Below are 19,127 nucleotides of genomic sequence, written 5' to 3'. Positions count from 1 at the left end.
CTGCTGAGATCCTGTCACCTAGCTTGGTGACAGAATCCATCTGAGAAGGGCGCTGATGGTGCATGCTGCAAATTTAATAAGGACATACTGTGCCCAGTTCAGATGGCCAGGGCAATGTGCATGGAGAACCAGGAGCAAGAGAAATATGCAGAGAACACCGAGCTGTGTGTGTACCAAGTCAGATAGGAGATTTCATCCAACCTCAACCCATTCTGAGCAACAACATATTTTGAAGGAACTGATTTAATATCTCTAACAGGTTTATTTAGACCTTAAGCACTTATTCTCTGTCTACCTTTAAAAATGCAGAAATAATGAGTGGGTTTCTTCATCTTTTCCTTAGAGTGTGAGTGCCCATAGTTTGGCCCATCAGCTAATGAGGAGTACTGTACGGAAATCCACTAGAGTTCTCCCACAAGGAAATTAGAAACTGAAGGATAAACCCGCTGAATGTGCAAATCACTCTGCTCTCCAGGAGCTGTGCAAAGGGGAGCGTGTTTCTGTATAATGATTTATTATCCTAAAAATGGCAGTTAGTTCTCACTAAATGAAGAGCTTTGTCTTGTGAATTATGTGTACAGCTTCTCATGTTATTTTCTGAAGAATCCTACTAATGAAAATGAGTGACTTCTGTTAACTGAAAGGTCTGCTGTACTCTAAACAAAACAGAGGACAGCCCAGCCCTAATAACCATGTGACCATTGTTTATTTCCCCAAACCAGACACAAGGCGAGACAAAGTGTTTCCCATTTAGTTTCATTTACTTGAAATAACAGCGGTGAGATAGAGAATAGTTGTTTGAGTTACCAAGGTAAGTGAATGTTGTACTTTGGATATAAGAATATTGTTTGGTTTTTGTCCAATATACACAGAGTTGAGTAACAGAAATGAGAGCAGAGGAGAATTCCAGAATTGAGAACCTTCTTGGCCCTTTTTGTAGAATCCTTGGGGTTGGGTCCCCCATGCTTGAGACTGCTAGGATTTGGTTAAAATCTGCTATGTTGAGCTTTCCACCTCTTCTGAAACTGCAGAAGAGTCGCAAGTCCCTGAACTTAGGCAGCTCATATCAAGAGAAGAGGAATGGACCTTAGGAGCACAAGGAGCTTATTTTTTGTTGCTGGAAGAGACAGGTATTTTCTGTCAGATAAGCCAAGCAAACAGAAAAGCACAGAGGAGGCTTCTGGCATAAGTAAATGCATAAATTCAGACTTGCAGAAAATGTTATGCTATTAAATGATATGTCTTTTTCCTCTGAAGGACTCTGTCCTACTAACAAAGTGTACGTACATGCAGGGTCATGCTATCTTTGCCAGCTATGAATAATGAATCCTCTCTGCCGAGAAAGCAACCCCAAGAGACAGCCTCATAGTGAAGATACTCCTCATAAGAAGGAGAAAGAAATAAACTCAGAGTATTGTTTCTAGATCAGTTTCTAACAAGTGCCTGTGCTTAAAAAGGAAAGTGCTCCCACAACTTCCACATTTCCACTGGCTGTTGCAGCCGGTTCCCAGCCCCACAATGCCAGCTTGCAAAGTGGGATCTTCTGGGCAAACACTGTCTCTTTCTTGTAAAAAGAAGAATCTGAATACCTAACATGCGTAACTATCGAACAATTTTTGGCTAAGGCTGAACTGCTGTTGCCAGCTCCCAGCTGTGACTTCTGGCCGGTTTTAACTCCCCGTACTCATTTCTGCTATTCAAAATGAGTGCAATACAAGGTGGATTAGTGTAAAGTCTTCAGAGTTGTGTTGCCTTGTTGTATAGACAATGAAGATAATTGTGTCAAGTATCCTCAACTTTCTGAGCAGTTTCCACTTCTCTTACTTGAAGCTAATGGTGTCGGAACTGAAAGAGTATTTTGCAGTATTTCTTTGCAGATTCTCCATGGCTTTCGTTTCCCGTTATTTTTTGGATTAATAACTTGGGGAGGAAGAAGATCCTGTTTATTCTTTTTCTGACTTAGGTAAGGCTTTGTCTTGAGCTGGGAGGTGGGGAAGGTTTACACGTTATTTTCTCACCTGAAATTGTTTGTCCTTGCAAATTGAAGGGAGACAAATTCAGCCCTGGAAAACCTCCTGCCTGGGACAATAACATGTCATGTCATCTGTACCAGCGATATCTACCTTCAGATTCTCCCTCTGGTTGAAACCTGCTTAAGGAGACGGCAGGTAAGGAAATAAGCAAGCCAACTTAAGCATCTCTTCTTTCTTGTATAGCAGATTTTGAATATCTTTCATGGATTCTTTTTTCGGCTAGTTACTTTTTCTGTCTGAATTCAAAAGGCCTATAATGGCTGGAGTGTTTGTGGAAAACTTTCTCACTTTGTTGCAGATTGCTTTTGCTTGCCAGCATTTTTATTTCAACCCAATCCGCAGCAGATTTCAGAGGTTTTATGAATCCCCGTAGATAAATATTAGAGTTGCAAATTATTTTTAGAATCCTAGAACCACAGAAGCCTTAGGTTGGAGGGGAACTTAAAGATAATCCATTTCCACCTCCATGTTGTAGGATTGTTGCCTCCCATCATATCGGGCTGCCCATGGCCCCATCCAACCTGGCTTTGAGCATCTTCAGGGATGGGGAACCCACAACCCACATTAGGCACAAAAGCAGTGTCAGGGCCTCACCACCCTTTCAAGTGTTTTCATCCGTTTGTGTTAAGGAGATGAATGAAGATCTACTAGGAAAAAGAAAAAGAAGAAAAAAAAAAATGATTAGAACAACTGGGTTTAAAGTCTTAGTGAACTTGAAGGAATATATTCTAGAGGTCAGTAATATCAATGGAAAGACTCCTAGGAAGCTGTGGAGTTATAACTCAGGCCCGTGACATAGCTCATCCAATAAGACTGTTCTAAGCAGCTGTTTTTCGACATTTAAATCCATAATCAAAATTAAGAGAGAGGTTTTAGAAGGTTCTTTTCAAATAACCTATGGGTCTCAAAGAATCCAGTGGTAAATCTCTTCAAAGGATGTAGTTAAAACAAATGAGCAGCATTTGGAACATTTGGATATGCTGTGGAACATTTTTAATGGTTTTATTTACATTTTTAAAGGCAATGCTCCTCATAGTGATGTGAGTGGATTGTTTACAGAGTTCTTTATTACTGTATCATCAGATAATTCACTATATCCTTGCTTAAACAAGCAGAAGCAAAATAATCAAACTTGACAAGTCGGAGAAAAGAAACACTGGCAGGTATGGAAAACAGTGAGCAGTGGGAGAGGATATGATATCCCCTGAATAAAATGGCACAAATACAGAGCATAGCACGTATTAAGAGCAAATTCTTCATACCACACTTTAGGTTGACAGTATATATTACCTTACAATCAACACTGCTCAGAGGGACCCATGCTGAGATGCTTCAAAATTAGATAAAACTTAAGAAAAATGTGATTGAAAAGCACGTATGACTGAACTCTTTCTGTCATTTGCTTCTGTTTTCCAGCCTTCTGTTTTCCCACCTTCTGAAACACAGATCTTTTTCTCACGAAGAGCTGACAGACCAGATGATGGCAAGATTTATTTCAGTAGCAAACGATGATTCTCTAAAATAGCGTGCAAAGGTGCATCAACCCAGGACACAAACTTTAGGACAGAGTGATTCTGTAACAGGTTTGAAGCAGTGGAATTTGAAAACAAACTACTTGTGTACTCATATTTTAGCATTTTTATACTTCTCTCCTATAAAACACGATGTCAGATGTAACTGCAGTGGCTTGAACTCAGTGTCGACTGCCTTGACAACATGGTGAGCAGGCAGGTTTGGTTTACAGCCCCAGTGTCTTCAGGCTCACCTCTCACCACCCATCCTGGCGGTACGCGCTGTTCTCACCCTCTGCGGGTGCGTGTGTGCGCGGGTGTGCTATGGGGTGTGTAAATCAGAGCAGCTGCAGGGAAAGCAGCTGCAGGGACACATGCGCTTGGCTGCTGAGTGCGTGGGGGGGTGAGCGTGGTTTGTGTGTTGCTGGAGGGCTTCCCTCTTGGAAATTCTGGGATTAATGACACATTAAGCCCTCTCTGAGAGACTGGATTGAAAAAGAAAGGGGGGGGGGAGAGTGAGGGGGGAAACAAAGAAATTGCAACAGGCAGGCAGGCTGATGTGTTTTCCTGCAAAGTTTAGGACTTCAAAAGTTAACTTCTAAGCAACTGCAGATGCGAGGATAAAAGCTGCCTTGGACACTATGCAGCAGCCCTTACCTTCCCAGCAGCATCTCCAACTTGTTGCCTGCCTCTGCTGGATTCCCCTGTTGGCCATTAGCAGTGAGTCAGCTCCATTAGGTAAGGATTTTTTTTAACTTTTTAATTATTTGATAGTCATCTGGGAGACAGAGTTCATGTGTATTTTAGAGCAGAGATGATCCTGTTTACATTTACTATTGAATGTGGGTTAGAGTGATAGAGGGCTATTATTAGAGTTGCCAAAATAGAATGGAAGTAAGGTTAAAATAAACAGCTTCTAAAGTAATGAAGGAGGTCACAGTGACAGCCAGGCATGCTTATGGCACAAGATGTTTATTGTCCCTTAGAGGAGGGTTGTATGGTGTCTTATTTTTAATAGAGACATTGCAAGCCTCTGAAAATTGTTACTTCTTACAAGAAAATTTCAAGAGATTTAAAGAATAATCATAATGTTTTCCCATAAATGAATCGTAAAAGAAGAAAACACTTTAAAATCAGAATCTATTCCTCTAACGAAAGGAGTGCACACACTGTATATTAGAGCAATGTTCCAGATTAGTTAATTACACATATAATAATATGCAGCTATATAGTCTCTGGCAGTAAAAAGTTCATAAGTAGTTTTTCTGCTGCTCTGTGCATTAATTGCAAGGCTTGTTTCACTGTACAAGGCACAAGGTTCGAAGAGGACATAGATTTTACATACATAACTTGTTTATTCAGCTTTATTAATCCACCGCAAGAACGCACTGAAAATTATGTCAGATGTTATTCAGCCAGTAAAAACAGAGTTTAAACAGAGTTAAAGCAATCAATCAGACAAACAAACAAAAACAAGAAGAAAAGCCATAGGACCAAAGCACAGTGCTGTCATAATTGTGGGTATAGCCTGGGTGAATTTTGTGGAGGTACTTCATGGAAGAGTGTTGCATATTTTTTCCAATTCTAATTCCAGGAGAGTTTTGACTGGTTTTAAAGGTGTTTGTCAGCCAGCACTCATTAGCTGTATGAAGATAAAACAATTTAAAGCGCTCTTCATTTGAATATCAAAGGGTCACCCAACAAGGTTTGCCTAAACACAAGGCAAATGACCTTCTCGCCTTTATCTTCAAACAATGCCTTTAATTTCTGAATCCTTTTGAAGGGTTGCCAGTGATATGGAGAGTAGTAGCTCCTTATCTGATAGAACAAGCTTTTCATCAAGGGGAAATGACCTTTTAACTCCTTGTAACAAAGTAACTGGTTTCCCACTGTATTTCTGTTACTGGAGGTATTATACTTCAACATACTTATTAAGCTGGAAACACAGAACAAGAGTCAGAAAATAGTTCAACGTCTCTTAGGTGATATAGAAGAATTCTTAAGACTGTGGTTTTTTTTCTCTCTTACTGTGAACTCGAAGTAAACCGCTCAGAAAAGTTTGCATTCTGACAGATTGCATGGTGACATTATAAGGATATTAACAGAGCCATATGCTGTTTACTTTTGTACTCTGAGTATAACAAATCTACTAATCCCATAAGAATTTAACTATGAATAAGGAGCGTCTGACCAAACAGCTTTTTGCAGATGCCTCATTAGGAGGGAAGCGAAGATGAAAAAGTCTTTTAAAGACCAAGAAAGAACTTCATCATCTTCTGCAGTCTTATTTTAGGGAATGAAGCTCCCAGTGATTGCAGATTTTCACATTATTTGGGTTTTTCCACCATTTCTTGTGATCGAAGAACAAGAAAGGTTTACCAGTAATGTCCATAGCTGCTCTGGGTAGTAGATTAAGTGAAACATTAGGCACAAAAGCAGCTGAGTGAATCATAGATGTGGGAGGGTTGGCACAACACAGCCTGTCAGACTTTTCTAAGATGAATGAAATTACATGAAATTCAGTAAATAAGTCGATCAAAAGAAAAAAAAGGAAAGACAATGGAATTTTTGTGGAGGTATTTTAGACAAAAGTATCCATCTTAAAATAGATAGCTGCTTGCAGCATCACCGTCTAGATTGAATTGCTCCCTGTCCATTCTGGAGACTTTTTATTATGTATAATTGGAAAAGTTTGGAACTTGGGTACATTTCATGCAAAGGCACCAACCTGCCATCAAAGCCCACAAAATCCACTGGAATTCTTGGAAAATTACACTGCCAGGTGTTGCATAGATGGTAAAGTCAGATACAATTATTAGTGTGTCCAGTAATGTTATAAATGCTGCTCTTGCTTTCCGTAAAAGAGCAAGATGAAAATCAGAATGTGTAATCTGCTTTGGGCACTACCCATAAGCAACTCATGATCTCATCTTTGAGCTTCTGCTGTCAAATCTGAGCGTTATGAACTTTCCATGCTTTCAGCAGAAGTCTGCTTATGCTGGGAATTAAGCAAAAATAGGATGAGCTGGGAAAATGTCCCTCCATGTGTATTTCAGATGGAGTGTTTCCAATTATTCAGGATCTTTCCCACACGCCACATACACCTACTGCAGAAGGCAAACTCTTGGTTGGGCTTCATTGTGGCCTTCCAGTATTTGAAGGGAGCATATAAACAGGAGGGGAATGACTTTTTACAAAGGTGGATAGTGATAGGACAAGGGGGAATGGTTTTAAACTGAGACAGGGGAGGTTTAGGTTAGATATTAGGAGGAAGTTTTTCACCCAGAGGGTGGTGATGCACTGGAAGAGGTTTCCCAAGGAGGCTGTGGATGCCCCATCCCTGGAGGCATTCAAGGCCAGGCTGGATGTGGCTCAGGGCAGCCTGGTATGATGCCTGGTGACCCTGAACATAGCAGGGGGTTGGAACTGCATGATCATTGTGGTCCTTTTCAATCCAGGCCATTTTGTGATTCTGTGATTCCAAATGCCACCCAAGGCCGTGAGTGAGCTTGGTCAGGGACATTCCAGTGACATAAGAAATTACACTGGGATTATTCTGGCTCTATGTCTTCACTCTGTGCAAATGACATTCACAGCACTGTGCAACCAAAAAATACCCGTCTGAATGCTTGCCTAAAGAAGTAAAACCAAGACTGGCTTTACGGCTAACAGGCATTAAGGGCTGCCAAAGTGTAAGGAACAGCAGTTACATTGTGTTTGTATTCTGAAATCATTTTTAATAATCAAAAAGTATTTTCGGGGTAATATTTACTACTCTCTTATTAAGGCTTTTGTCAACATTAGGTAACCTCATTGGCTTCATGGTCTGGAATTAATCCAGTTTGTGGTGTTTGACTCAGGAGTCAAATGTGGTCTTATCTGATTACGTGCAGTCAAATGCAGAGCTAGCAGCAATGTTGTACGGTGATTTCTGTTTCTTGATAGCTTTTGCTCTCCTTTTTTCCTCTCCTTTTTTTACCCAAAAGATGACAAAGCTATCCTCACTGCTAGGATAGTGCTTTTATAAAGAAGGCAAAGTGGAGCAGCTGTTGCCAGCTGAGGCTGGAGGAATCTCTTTCTTTCACCTCACAAGTATGTTTGTGTCTCTCCTGCATAGCATCAGTATGTCCCCATTGGATGTCAAGGCCTTGCAGTTTGATAGATAAATGATTTTTAGCTCATACATTTGCCCTTCAAAGTGATGATGAAACTAATGTACATTTTCAAAGTTATACAGGCTTAAAAAATCTGTTTGGTGTGATAGGGCTGCTTCTCAAGGCTTTGCCTGTTCCCACTGACCTGTGAAATGTACACACTCTTTAAACTTCTAAACAGCTGTTTATTACTCTACCCTGCACTAAAATCAAGGATCATTTTATTAGACACTGTTTACAACAGTGTAGGACATTCATGGACAAAATGTTTACTTTAATGGCCCAGTTCCTCAAAGTTATTTTGTCTCCAAACGCCAACTGCTAAGAGGTATTGTATACATCTAACTTCCTTTGCAATCGATAGGAGCTGCAAGTAGTCAAGACAAATCAGTGTTTGTTCTTAAATTGACAAGACAAATTGCTGCAGAGAGGAAGCACCATCATTCTGTTTTACAGATGGGATAGAGATGTGAAGTGGCTCAAGGTCACACAGAAAATCCTTGGGCAGAACTGAGATCTGTACCAAGGCCTGAGAAGTGACATCCCAGCCCTGTTAACTGCAGCACAGCTCCTAACTGAAACAAAAGCCAACACAGGAAATAGGAGTGTAATAGAAATGCTCAACCCTTCTTCATCTTCCTGATAAACTCCAATGGCTGCGCACATAAACGCAAGGAGACACAAAGCATTGCTGGTGATATTTAAAGGTTTTAGCATATTACAGATGACCAAAACTTGAAATGCATCCCTTCTGATTTCAGTCATGAAAGGGTTCAGTCCCTCCCAAGATGTTATATTGAAGAACACATCTGTAGCCTGTAGGCTGTGTTAGCAAGCTTTGGAAATGTCTCTTTCATTACAGTATCTTTCCTCCATTTTTTTTTTGTGACCTAGACTGTCTCTTCTAAAAGCCTGTGGAAATGGTGACAAAGACCATTTGTGGCTATTAACTGGATTTGTACCAAATCCCCTTAAATAATATGCTGAGAAAAGCTCTGAAGGCAGCCAAACTACTGATTTGTCTGACTTTGGCCTGAAAGCTTGTTTTCATGGCCATCCCTGTGTATGTTCTGACTTTTTGTCTCCTGTGTTCATGGATAGCCATCCTGCTGTTACACAGGTGGACATTCGGTGCTGGATGCTGCCAATGCTCATTACAAAAACACAGTCTTTAATGCCGAGTTGACAGTGTTGCCTTTTCCAAGCTTTTTAAGTTTTCTTCAAAGCCATGTAGTTTACCTTCAGTTATGACTTTTATTAATTTCATGATGGCAGCTACACTGTGAGTTTTGCCCTGAAAGGAGATTATTCATGGCAAAAAAAAAAATACAAATAAACCATTAGTTTGAGGAATATTTTTCATCTGACTTTGAAACACAATTATAACCATGTGTTAGTGCGTGCAATTGTTTGTACAGCTATTCTGGAAGGAGCTTTGTGTGCTAAGCTCTTAGGAGATTTACTTAATGAATGTATGTACTTACTTGCTTCTTTCTGACATATATTATTTTGATTATTCCGACGTCTATTACTTTGATTGCTGTATTCACACTGCATGGCATCCACAGAGAGCCATGAGGGAATATTCTACATATTGAAAGGCAAAAAATTGATTGCCTAATATAGTTGAGGGATTGTAGTCGTATGTTTTGCTCCTTTTGCTGGTTTTATATTATTCATCGATTGAGAGCAAGTTTATCTTATTCCCCTATTTTGTTCACAAAGCAGCTTCCATGAGCTGGCTAGCAATTTATCTGCATACTGAAATAATGTAATGCATCTCCTGTGGTAGCTGGAGCATTTTACAACTCAACTATCCCTTGGCAGCTTTGTGTGTTGACAGTTTCAGTAAATGGTCCCTCATGTAGAGTCTTGCTCATGCCTCAGTAGCTCACTGGCCCTTGCAGCTTCTACGAACTAGTTGGTGGGTACCCCAGATTTCCCCATTCCTTATGCAAATAAGAAACAGCACACTATTTCATATTCTGGACTGGCAGATTTTTCCTGTATTTTTTAAGTAACTACGTGAGTTGCATTTATCTTTCGTTCGCTGTTCTCAAAAGGCAAACGCCTATGCCTAAAATCTAGATGACTACAAAATGATGAGGGAAGGTTATCAAAGTTCCTGAATTAGTAGTTCTAATAACAAACTTAATATCAAACATAGATAATAGTTTAGGAACTGAACAAGAGCATTCCACTCCAAACAAGAGTCTTTCTTATGTCAGCTCCTTGTTTCTCATCTCAGTTTAAAATCACGTCTTGATGATGCTTGACTGTCATGCAAACTTTTCACAGAATTTTATCTTCTGCCTGATGATATGAAGAGAAAAAGGAGACAAAACTCAGTCATTAGTTTATGCACTAACTAAGCTAACGCTTTGTTATTTGTATCTATCTTCGTAATTAAAATTTTCTTTAGAATTAACATTGGATAGAACTCGTTGCATTAATCAGGTATGTTATTTTTTGATCTGGCCCAGCTACTGAAAAAGGAAGATTGAAAACATCTTTCAGAGATTATTTTTAATAGTCGACTCCTTTGTCCCTTTCTGCCAATTATTTGCTCTAGAATTAACTATGACTATACTATAAAATTAGTTGGCTGTGACTCAACCTCCCTCAACAACAGAGCATAGATGCTTTGATTCACTTATGCTACCTTATTTTCAGCTCTATATTTTCCTCAATGGATTAGAGAAGAAAATATATAACAATTCCCAGAGCCATTTGCTCAGTTCTTTTAACAGATGCTAAGATTAGAGCTGGAAACAAAGATATAAACAGGGTGAAATCTAATTCATTCCTTGTTTCTCTTTTGCAAGAAATATAAAGAAAATAAAGCAAAGTTTCTGTCCTACCCTGATATACTGGCAACTAATTTTTGAGTGCTAAAATACGTTGTTTTTTTTTTAATGAATGTATATAAGGTAGCATAAGATAAAGTTAAGCAAAAGCTGGTGAGACACATCCACCTATATCTGTAACATTTCTTGAAGAATTTGGGCTCCTTTCTCCTATAAAATTTTTGGAAGCCTCACTCATGATTGTTTAATATACAAACCCTCCAATTTCACATAACATTCAGTCCTTTTCCTGGACTGGTTAGGTCAATTGATCCAGTAATGGAAGTCCCTAGCAACCCACTGTGAATAGTTGTGCTGGGAGAACTGGAGTGGCCTGTAGTGTTCCTGGTCTGGAGTCTATTTGTTCATCGTTCATTTGTGGAATCTGTTCTGGGAAATGGCCAGTCTTGCCTCTTGGGTTAATATATCCCATAAAGCATTAAGACTCACTTATAACAAGCACTTCTCATGGAGCTGAAGGTCTGGCATAGCCTTGATATGATTACAAAGAGATAAAAGATTATGGCTGTGTGGAAGTATTCAGTCTTGGATGCAGAGGGACAAAGGTTTAAGGGGTGGGTTCCCAGTCTCTTGCCTGTGCTTATTTGAGGGCACTGAGCCCATACAAATGTTGTTCAGGATAGTTGAGTTCCAGCTGCAGGCTGTGAGCCCAGCACAAGCTATACATCTCCCAGAGGAATTTTACAACTATTTTCTCCTCTTGACATGATTGCTTCCTTGCAATACAAATAGCTTTGATATAAATCATAAATCTAACTACCCAGCATCTTTCCTTCCCTGCTTCTTACTTTTTCATGTTTTCCCAATAACTGATATTCTAGTCAGGAAAATCACCCACAGTTATTCCTGCTGCTTCGTAATGCTTCTTACCCATGAACATTTCTTGTTCTGTTTGCTATTACCTGCACTCCTTGCACGGCTGTGTAGGCGCTTTCTTTCATTAATCGACTCCTGACAATATTATTCATCTGCTGTTTCAAAACAACTTCATCTTCTGTCTTAGGGCTGAGCCTGCAGGTTGCCTCCCAAGAATGTCGAGCACTCTCATTAAGAGCTGCTGGGACAGGAGGGGACCTGGTGCATTGGTCCCACTCAGCCCTTTGCAGCTCCAAGGGCAGGACACAGAAGGACTCACACAGTCCAAGACCTGCTTAAAAAGAAGATCCAGTGAGTTGGCTTTGCTGGTTGAAAAAATAAAATCCTAACCAGTACAAAGACAAGCTAGGAAACAAGCCATCTTCCCAAGTCAGGTCTTTCTGGCAGTGTATTTTTCATTTAAGTTGTAGTACTCTCAAAGCAGAGTGTTACTCTGGCCTCTTTTAGGCAGTGAGAAATCTCTCCCCGGCAGTGATGCACAGCATTTCTGAAGGACCATCAGTGAGGTTCTCAGATTTAAAACCTCACAGCTGGCCAGCACACAGGGATAAGCTGTGCTTTCCACAACCTTAACATATGCTAATGCTTACTTATGTTACTTGCAATGTGGCTAAACTTAACATGAAAGTAAAACGTGGCAATGCTGAGAAAAGGTAGGACAGATGGTTACAGGTATACGTAAGCAGAGAGGACATCACTGTGGGCACTGCTGTTATCAGTGTTTCATGTGATTATTGCTAAAATTAGTGCTGTAGTAATGCTGCAAGGAAAATGATGAAGGACACCATAAATACCCCTCACAAATCCAGCCATTAAACTGGATTTTTGCTCCTGAATATCCTTCCCAGTTCACAGCTGGTACGACCCAAATCTGCACTGTGATCATCTGCATGGCAGTTTACAAACTGTGGGACTTTCCAAAGATGAGCAACCTCAGGTTGGGTAACTGCTGTTGATCCAGACAGGAAGTTTTTCTTCTATCTGATTGCTTTAACAATTGAAAGCAATTTAAGAATTTACTTTTCCACTGAGTCAAAACACAGAGAACCCCAAAGCACTAACCAACGGCCTGATGTTTTTTAATCACTCCTGACAGGAAAGATGTTGCGTTTTAGTGTATAGGAGCTGAATCAATCTCTTCTGTCACAGACAAGTGCCCTCAGAACTAGGATATCGATTATGCCAAGGGAGAATATCTGTAGGTCTCTTATTCGAACTGTTTCACTTTTCATTAGTAATTAAATACATCTTACAAGAAGGGCTTCGGTGTCATTCTGCCATGTCTTTGTCTACTGTAAAGGTTTAAATAATTTCAATGGACCACTGGTCCACTCATTCTCTTACTGTGCTCTTATGTATAATTGCTATTTATACCAAAATTTCAGTTTCAGTACAGGCAGATAGACCAACCATTCAGTTGATCAATATGTGGTTTGGGTCAAAACCAACCTCCCATGCACACAAACCTTGCTTCATAAGATGAAACTTGTAACAACAAGAAGCACAGGTGCTCTTAAAACTTGCAGATTTCTACAAACATTTTTGCTAACAGCTTTTTAAATAACGAGCCCTTAAAGTCTGCCCTTAGACCTAGCCCATATGTACACTTTTCCTTAAAGTAATGAAAAAAAAAAATATATATATATATATATATAAATGAAAAGTGTATTAAATTTCAATACTGTCATATTTCAATGATATCTGATTGCAGTTAGATAAGATAAAGAAGTGACTTATGCCCACTTTTGCCTATGAAGCAATTATTCTATGGATTGCCAATGAAAAAATGTCCTTTTCAGGAAAACAAGAGGCACAGAGTAACTTGTATGCCCTATTGCTTTGTGCTTAACAGAGAGCATGGGGAAAATGGGTATTTTGCTTTAAAATAAACACAATGTAATTTGTTCTTCATAAAAATCTCATGGAAGGAAAGAGAATCCATAATACAGGAAACTTGATTTAAAGCTCCAGAGCTGGGGATAGAAGGTATGTGCTGGCACACAGCAGGCAGCTAAATGTAGAGCTTTTGTGTAAATCTTGTATATAAAGGGCTGTGAATTGTTATGCTTTTTGTTCCATGAGCTGTTGCATTTAACCTCTTTGAGGCCTTGGGATTATTCCTGCTCCTTAAAGCTACCTTAATTTCCCAAAGTGTTGTCAGGAGCTAAAGTGCACTGTTACCTGCTGCCATGTTTTTCCATTCTGGTAGAAATTATTGCTTCATATAGTTTGATTTTAAGAGTGCATTCTGGCATCCATGAGAGGAAAAGGCACTATATAAAAGCAACATTATCACGAGGGGCAGTTTTGTATTTCGTGGGCTTTTTCATCAGCTATAAAGAATAGTGGGGTAGGAGAAGAACGATATCAGTTTTATTTAGACAGGGGGATGAGAAGACAAAGCACAGAAGGATGTGCATTTCTGTGCACGACCAGGAAAGGAAACCCAGCAGCTCTGCAGGGCAAAGCAAGTCTCTGCTCTCAAGGTCTCCTGCTTCTGCTGCACTGGGCTTCAAATCACTGCAAAAAAGTATATGAATCTGGGTAAAAAAGAGGTGTTTTTCTCAGTTTTCATTAGACAAACTGGCCTCTGTGGCTCATAGGGAAGCTTTGCCTTTGTGCAGCTCTGAGAAGGAATAAAAAAGGGCAGAGAGCAAGAAAAAAGCACTGAGCCAAACTCTTCCTTGAACACCCACTGAACTCCACCTGTGCTATCTATCATATAGAATCAGAGAATCATGGAATGGCTTAGGTCAGAAGGGTCCTTACAGATCATCAAGCTCCAACCCCCTGCTGTGGGCTGGGTATCCCCAAGCAACTCAGGACCCATCCAACCTGGCCTTGAGTCCCCCCAGGGACTGGGCATCCACAGCTTGTCTGGATGGATCTTTATTAAGTAAAGCAAAACATTCTTCTTATCTGAGCAAGCTGTCCCTTTACGTAGCCTTGGAGAAATCCTCCTGCAGTGGAAATCAATTGAAGCAGTGATTGAGCACCTGGTAGGAAGACAGGACCAACCCAGGGGAGCTCAGGTGCAAGCAATGTACCTGAGTGATTGAAAAGGCCCAAGCCAGGACCTTCTCCTTCCTAGATCTCACTGGAGGGTTGGCAGTGCATGCAATTAAACATATCTTGCTGGAGATCCCTGCATACCTGAGGCCTTCTGAAGGTAAGCAACTTTTTTCCCTAATTTCTGTGCGCAGTGCTGTTGTGTCTGAGTGAATCTTCACTCGCTATAGCTTGCGATCTTGCTACTCTGCTGTCGTTGTTGTGCTTTCCATTGCATTACACCTCCCAAATCATTAGTGCTTTGTTGAAGGCCATCTAATAAAATTAAAATTAATAGGGCTATATTAGCAAGTGCCCTATCATAAGGTGGTAAAACAGAACAGAGAGAATCTTGTTTGAGTTTGGAGTAAAATTTCACATCAGAGTGTTTTTTCAGCATGCAATTATATGAGAGGGAAATTGCACACAGCCTTTTTTTTTCCCCCCCCTTTTACCATGGGCACGCTATAATACCATTTTCATTAGGAGGAAATACCTGCTGTCTGTAGAAAAATAATTTGTCTTGGTTTTTGAAAACTAAATTATTCCCTACAGAAGATCAGCTGAAAAGCTGTGAGTAGACTTCTAAGCGTTCCGGATTAAATACAATATTTTCTTCTTCTGATGACCCCTAGTGATCTGTTTTGTGAGTGAGTTTTAAAGTGAACCCAATGAGTTATTTATTTCTGAGGCTTGGATAAGACACCTGGAAGATTTTATCAATGTGATTTTGGCCGTAATTAAGGAAAATGGGAAAAACAATCTAAACAGCTTTTCAGTGTCACATGGTCCATTTGAAACCCAAGCAAAGCTGTAAAGCAACATGTGAGCTCCCAGCCCCTGACTTCTTTTAGGGCTGCCAGTGAAGTAAAGTAGCGAATAAAATGAGGGTTGGGCTGCAACACCAGGGAAAAAATAGGCATTAAGGGGAAATTTATTGATATTATCACAGATATCTGGTGTACAGATCAAAGCTTATTTCAAACCTTCAAACTTATTTCAAATCCATTTCATGAAGGTGTATGAGAAGGAAGTCTTTCTCCCTGTTGCATGCCCACTGTATTTCATGACTGTGAGGCATAGCTTGTTGAACATGTAATTCCATCACGAGAGAGTGCCCCTTGCTGTGCACGCATTGCTGCATTATACGAAAGGCTTGGAATAAAACAAAACAAGCCTCCAGCTAGCATTACCCTGATCCTGCAATTGTAGGCTCTCTCTCATACAAATAAGAGTCATTCCTCCAACAGATACATTCCTCTTGCATTAATAATTGTAAGGTGGTCTTTTCTGTGATGTTTTGGTGCTGTTGTGCCATGCATCACCATCCCAGGACTTTGCTTTCATCCCTTCTGTCCTGCTGATATCTGTTATTTCCAGCTCCCAGGCAATACAGAAGCTTGGACACTGTGTCTCTCCCACACTGTCCTTTTTCCAGGGGAGAAGGGTAGGAAAGTGTTTCTTGCTTCATCTCTATTTGTAGCAGCAAGGAACAACTTCTCATTTCTTGCTGACCCTTTGCAAATCTGAGTATGCTGATTAAGTAACTGAATTTTGATTTGATTTTTAAAAAAAAAAAAAAAAAAAAAAAAGTTCAGCTCTGCTGATTTTCATTGCAAGTCAAAGAATCATAGAACAGCTTGGTTGAAAGGGACCTCAAGAATCATCCAAGTCACAACCCCCTCCCGCCCCCCCCTGCCATGTGCAGGGCCACCAACCTTCACATTTAATACTAGGACCAGGTTGCCAAGGGCTCCAGCCAACCAGACTTGGAACTCCTCCAGGTACATCCACAGCAGCTGTGCCAGCCCTCTCACCTCACTCTCTCTATGTGAAGAAACTTGGTCCCCCTGACATCCAATCTAACCTTCGATCCTTGAGCTTAAAACCTTAAGTCTACCCTAATAATAAGTTAACTCCCGCTTCTTTTTATAATCCCCTTCTATATACTGGACATATGGAAGTCATACAGAGAACAAATTTTGGCTCACTTTTACACCCCAAAGGATACTTTCAAACCCACTTTCATCACACGAAAAAACCCAACCACCCCCCTGAACAAAAATACTGGTGTCAGCCTTATGTATCACTGATACCCACTGCATGTTTCTTCACTGATTCCCTGCAATTGAATCAGTGAAAAAATAGCATTCACCGCATGAATATTTTGACTGCTAAAGTGAAGAAAGTCAAGAAATTTTCCCTTCTGTTTTTATAGCCAATGATTTAACCCAGTTTACTAAATTCTGCAGTGAAATAACTAACATAAGTGTTTGATCTTGAATTCTGAGGCTTTTTTCTTGGTTAAGGAACAGATATTTTGATTTTGAATGTTTCTTCAGTAGAATGCAAATGTTGCTCTCTTCTCACAACAGGTCAGAATGAAGTCAATAAAATATGCATGGAAGAAATGCAAGCAGCATTTGGCTCAATATAAAGATTGATAATGTAACCACTCCCCCAAAAAAGCTTTATTAGTGTCATAAGTCTTTCTTGTTTTTTATAGTTTGCACTGAGCAAAACAATCCATCTTACTTGAACATCATGCGCATTCCTGAAGCCAGCAGTTAGTACAAGTCAATTTTTAATTATGATATTTTTATAAAACCTACAATTTATTTCCTGATTTGGTAAAACACTTTAAGCAGCAAGTCATCGATATAAATTATGTAAATCTCAAATGGCCCCAAAGTCATTAATCTGACTGAATTTCATAATGAAACATAATATAGCAATAACCCGCTGGCTCTCCATCTGACATCACAGAGCAACCAAAATGGCTACAACGGTGATGAAGTTTTGTTCTAGTCTAGTGTGGAGTTTAACCTTTTAAGTAAATTGCTTGCCTGTTGTGTACAGAATACCTGCTCTGCTCTTAGATTTAGGGTCAAAGGAAATTGAGTCTGACATTTTCTCTAAACTCTGAAAAACAGAATAAAAATCACAGAATCATAGACTTGCTTAAGTTGAAAGGCCCCTTAAAGATTATCAAGCTCCAAGATTATCAAGTCAGTGTGATGACTAAGGGAAGAAATCAAACCAGATACAAATGTCTGCCATTGGAAATCTTCCCCTTCCTAGAGGTCAATTCCCACATAATCCATTACTTCTTCAGCACCAGAAATGCCTTTTCTTTCCATGCATCTAGTAAGTAATACAGCCTGTATTTCAGTTCATACTTTTTAACTTCATATGCTCATCTCCATATTGGAGCATCACACCAGCAAATGCATATCCCTATTTACACTCCTTATATTAACCCAGCTACACGGTGGCAATAAAATTCCGTAATAAGAAATAGGAGCTCTCACTGCACATTCACAAAGCCCTCCAAAGAACAGAGGAAGAACAGACCGTAAGTCTCATAAATCCAGCTTAATTTATTCATGGTGAGAGTCTACGAATCAGACATTTTTATATTCCAGGATATTTATGGTGAGATGGTGAATGTATAAAAAAAAATCGCAAAAAAATCCAATGATTGATGATAAAAATAACAAAACAGATAATAGATTTTGAACTCTTTATCAAAAAGTGAAATATTGTAAACATTAATGATGTGGCTTATAGGCACTAAATCAAATCTGTGGTAGGTGAGGGCAAGGTGAGCATTTCAAAACTTTCCTGCATGAGAACCTTTCAACTTCTCTGCTTCAGTAGTGGCAGTAATAGGGAGATATTTTGCCTTTGTCAAAGATGCCTAAGTAACCTGTCAAGTTGATTCTATACATCATACTCATTTTCAGACAACAGGTTTTCAAGTATTTCATCCAAAAGAAAGGGGGATAGTTTGTTAGAGGTGTCCATGTGCTGTGCTGGAGGTGTCTTTGATTCTTTAGGGCCACGTGGAAGAAGGATTTGGTGAACACTACTGTGCAGACCTTAAGCAACATTATAAATGCCCTTGCTATATGGTCAATGCCATTGCTTGTGCTTAGCCTGAGCTCTTTGCTATTAAAAGCCACCATGAAATCCATCTGAGAAGTAGGATTTTTCTTTTAGCCATCTCGATCTTTATGTTTCTTTGGGTAGAAATTTCCTATTTTGCACCCTTAGTATGTTTGTATTCACTCTTATAGCTGATGTTCTTACTGCATTCCACTTCAGCTTGCAGAGCTCCCTTCCCTCTGTGCACATATCAGCAACACAAAATGCCTCCTCACTCTCCTTTTTGCTATGCTAAGCAAATTAATTTTAATCTCTAGTTACAAAGCAAGCTCTTCATTCCCTCTGATTATCCTAATAGCCATTCCCTCTGCTAGTACAAATCTGAGCATGTACACAGGGATCCAACTGAAGTCTATGCAGTGGCATTAACTTAACTGTTGCTCTACTGTGTTTTCAGCACTGTAAGTACCTTTTCAAATTAGATTTGAAACAGTGCAACCAGACGGTATGCTCTGGTCTTTCTCTTTATTAACCCAATTCTACTATTAATCCTCAGGATTGTTAATGTACTGCTCTGTGCTGGAAGTATGCAATTATCATTTGTATGAGAACAGGACTTAAAAGATTCTTTGGTGATCATTCCAGATAACACTGGATAAGACCTGAGCATACTCAGTTCAATTGTATTTGTGTTTTTGTTGTTTTGTTTTGTTTGTGTTTTTTTTTTAAAGGGAAGAAAATGAATGTGCA

General features: G+C 39.7%; 1 protein-coding gene and 2 long non-coding RNA genes across 7 annotated transcripts in view; 2 read left to right on the top strand and 1 right to left on the bottom strand.

Annotated features, from left to right (window-relative positions):
• Positions 1-332: 332 nt before the first annotated feature.
• On the top strand, positions 333-4,029 carry LOC107316889. Its single transcript, XR_001556632.2, has 3 exons — positions 333-1,963; positions 2,048-2,168; positions 3,450-4,029. It is a non-coding gene; the product is annotated as an uncharacterized LOC107316889 (long non-coding RNA).
• A 34-nt stretch (positions 4,030-4,063) lies between these two features.
• Positions 4,064-19,127, top strand: part of LOC107317000 (von Willebrand factor D and EGF domain-containing protein-like) — a 160,988-nt gene continuing 145,924 nt past the window's right edge. For all 3 annotated transcript variants that reach the window (XM_015869184.2, XM_015869183.2, XM_032445856.1), the window contains exon 1: positions 4,064-4,282. In XM_015869184.2, coding sequence (XP_015724670.1) covers positions 4,186-4,282 — 97 coding nt within the window. In that variant the 5' untranslated portion in view covers positions 4,064-4,185. The remainder of the gene's footprint in view (positions 4,283-19,127) is intronic.
• Positions 9,675-19,127, bottom strand: part of LOC107317001 — a 38,023-nt gene continuing 28,570 nt past the window's right edge. For all 3 annotated transcript variants that reach the window (XR_001556671.2, XR_004307952.1, XR_001556672.2), the window contains 3 exons: positions 14,595-14,765; positions 11,468-11,712; positions 9,675-10,011 (listed from right to left, as the gene is read on the bottom strand). This is a non-coding gene — a long non-coding RNA (uncharacterized LOC107317001). The remainder of the gene's footprint in view (positions 10,012-11,467; positions 11,713-14,594; positions 14,766-19,127) is intronic.

Source organism: Coturnix japonica, chromosome 7 (genome assembly GCF_001577835.2).
Source record: "Coturnix japonica isolate 7356 chromosome 7, Coturnix japonica 2.1, whole genome shotgun sequence".
In the NCBI taxonomy this organism is placed as follows: domain Eukaryota; kingdom Metazoa; phylum Chordata; class Aves; order Galliformes; family Phasianidae; genus Coturnix; species Coturnix japonica.
Note: the sequence above shows the minus strand (reverse complement) of the source record. Positions and strands in the feature narration are given on the sequence as shown.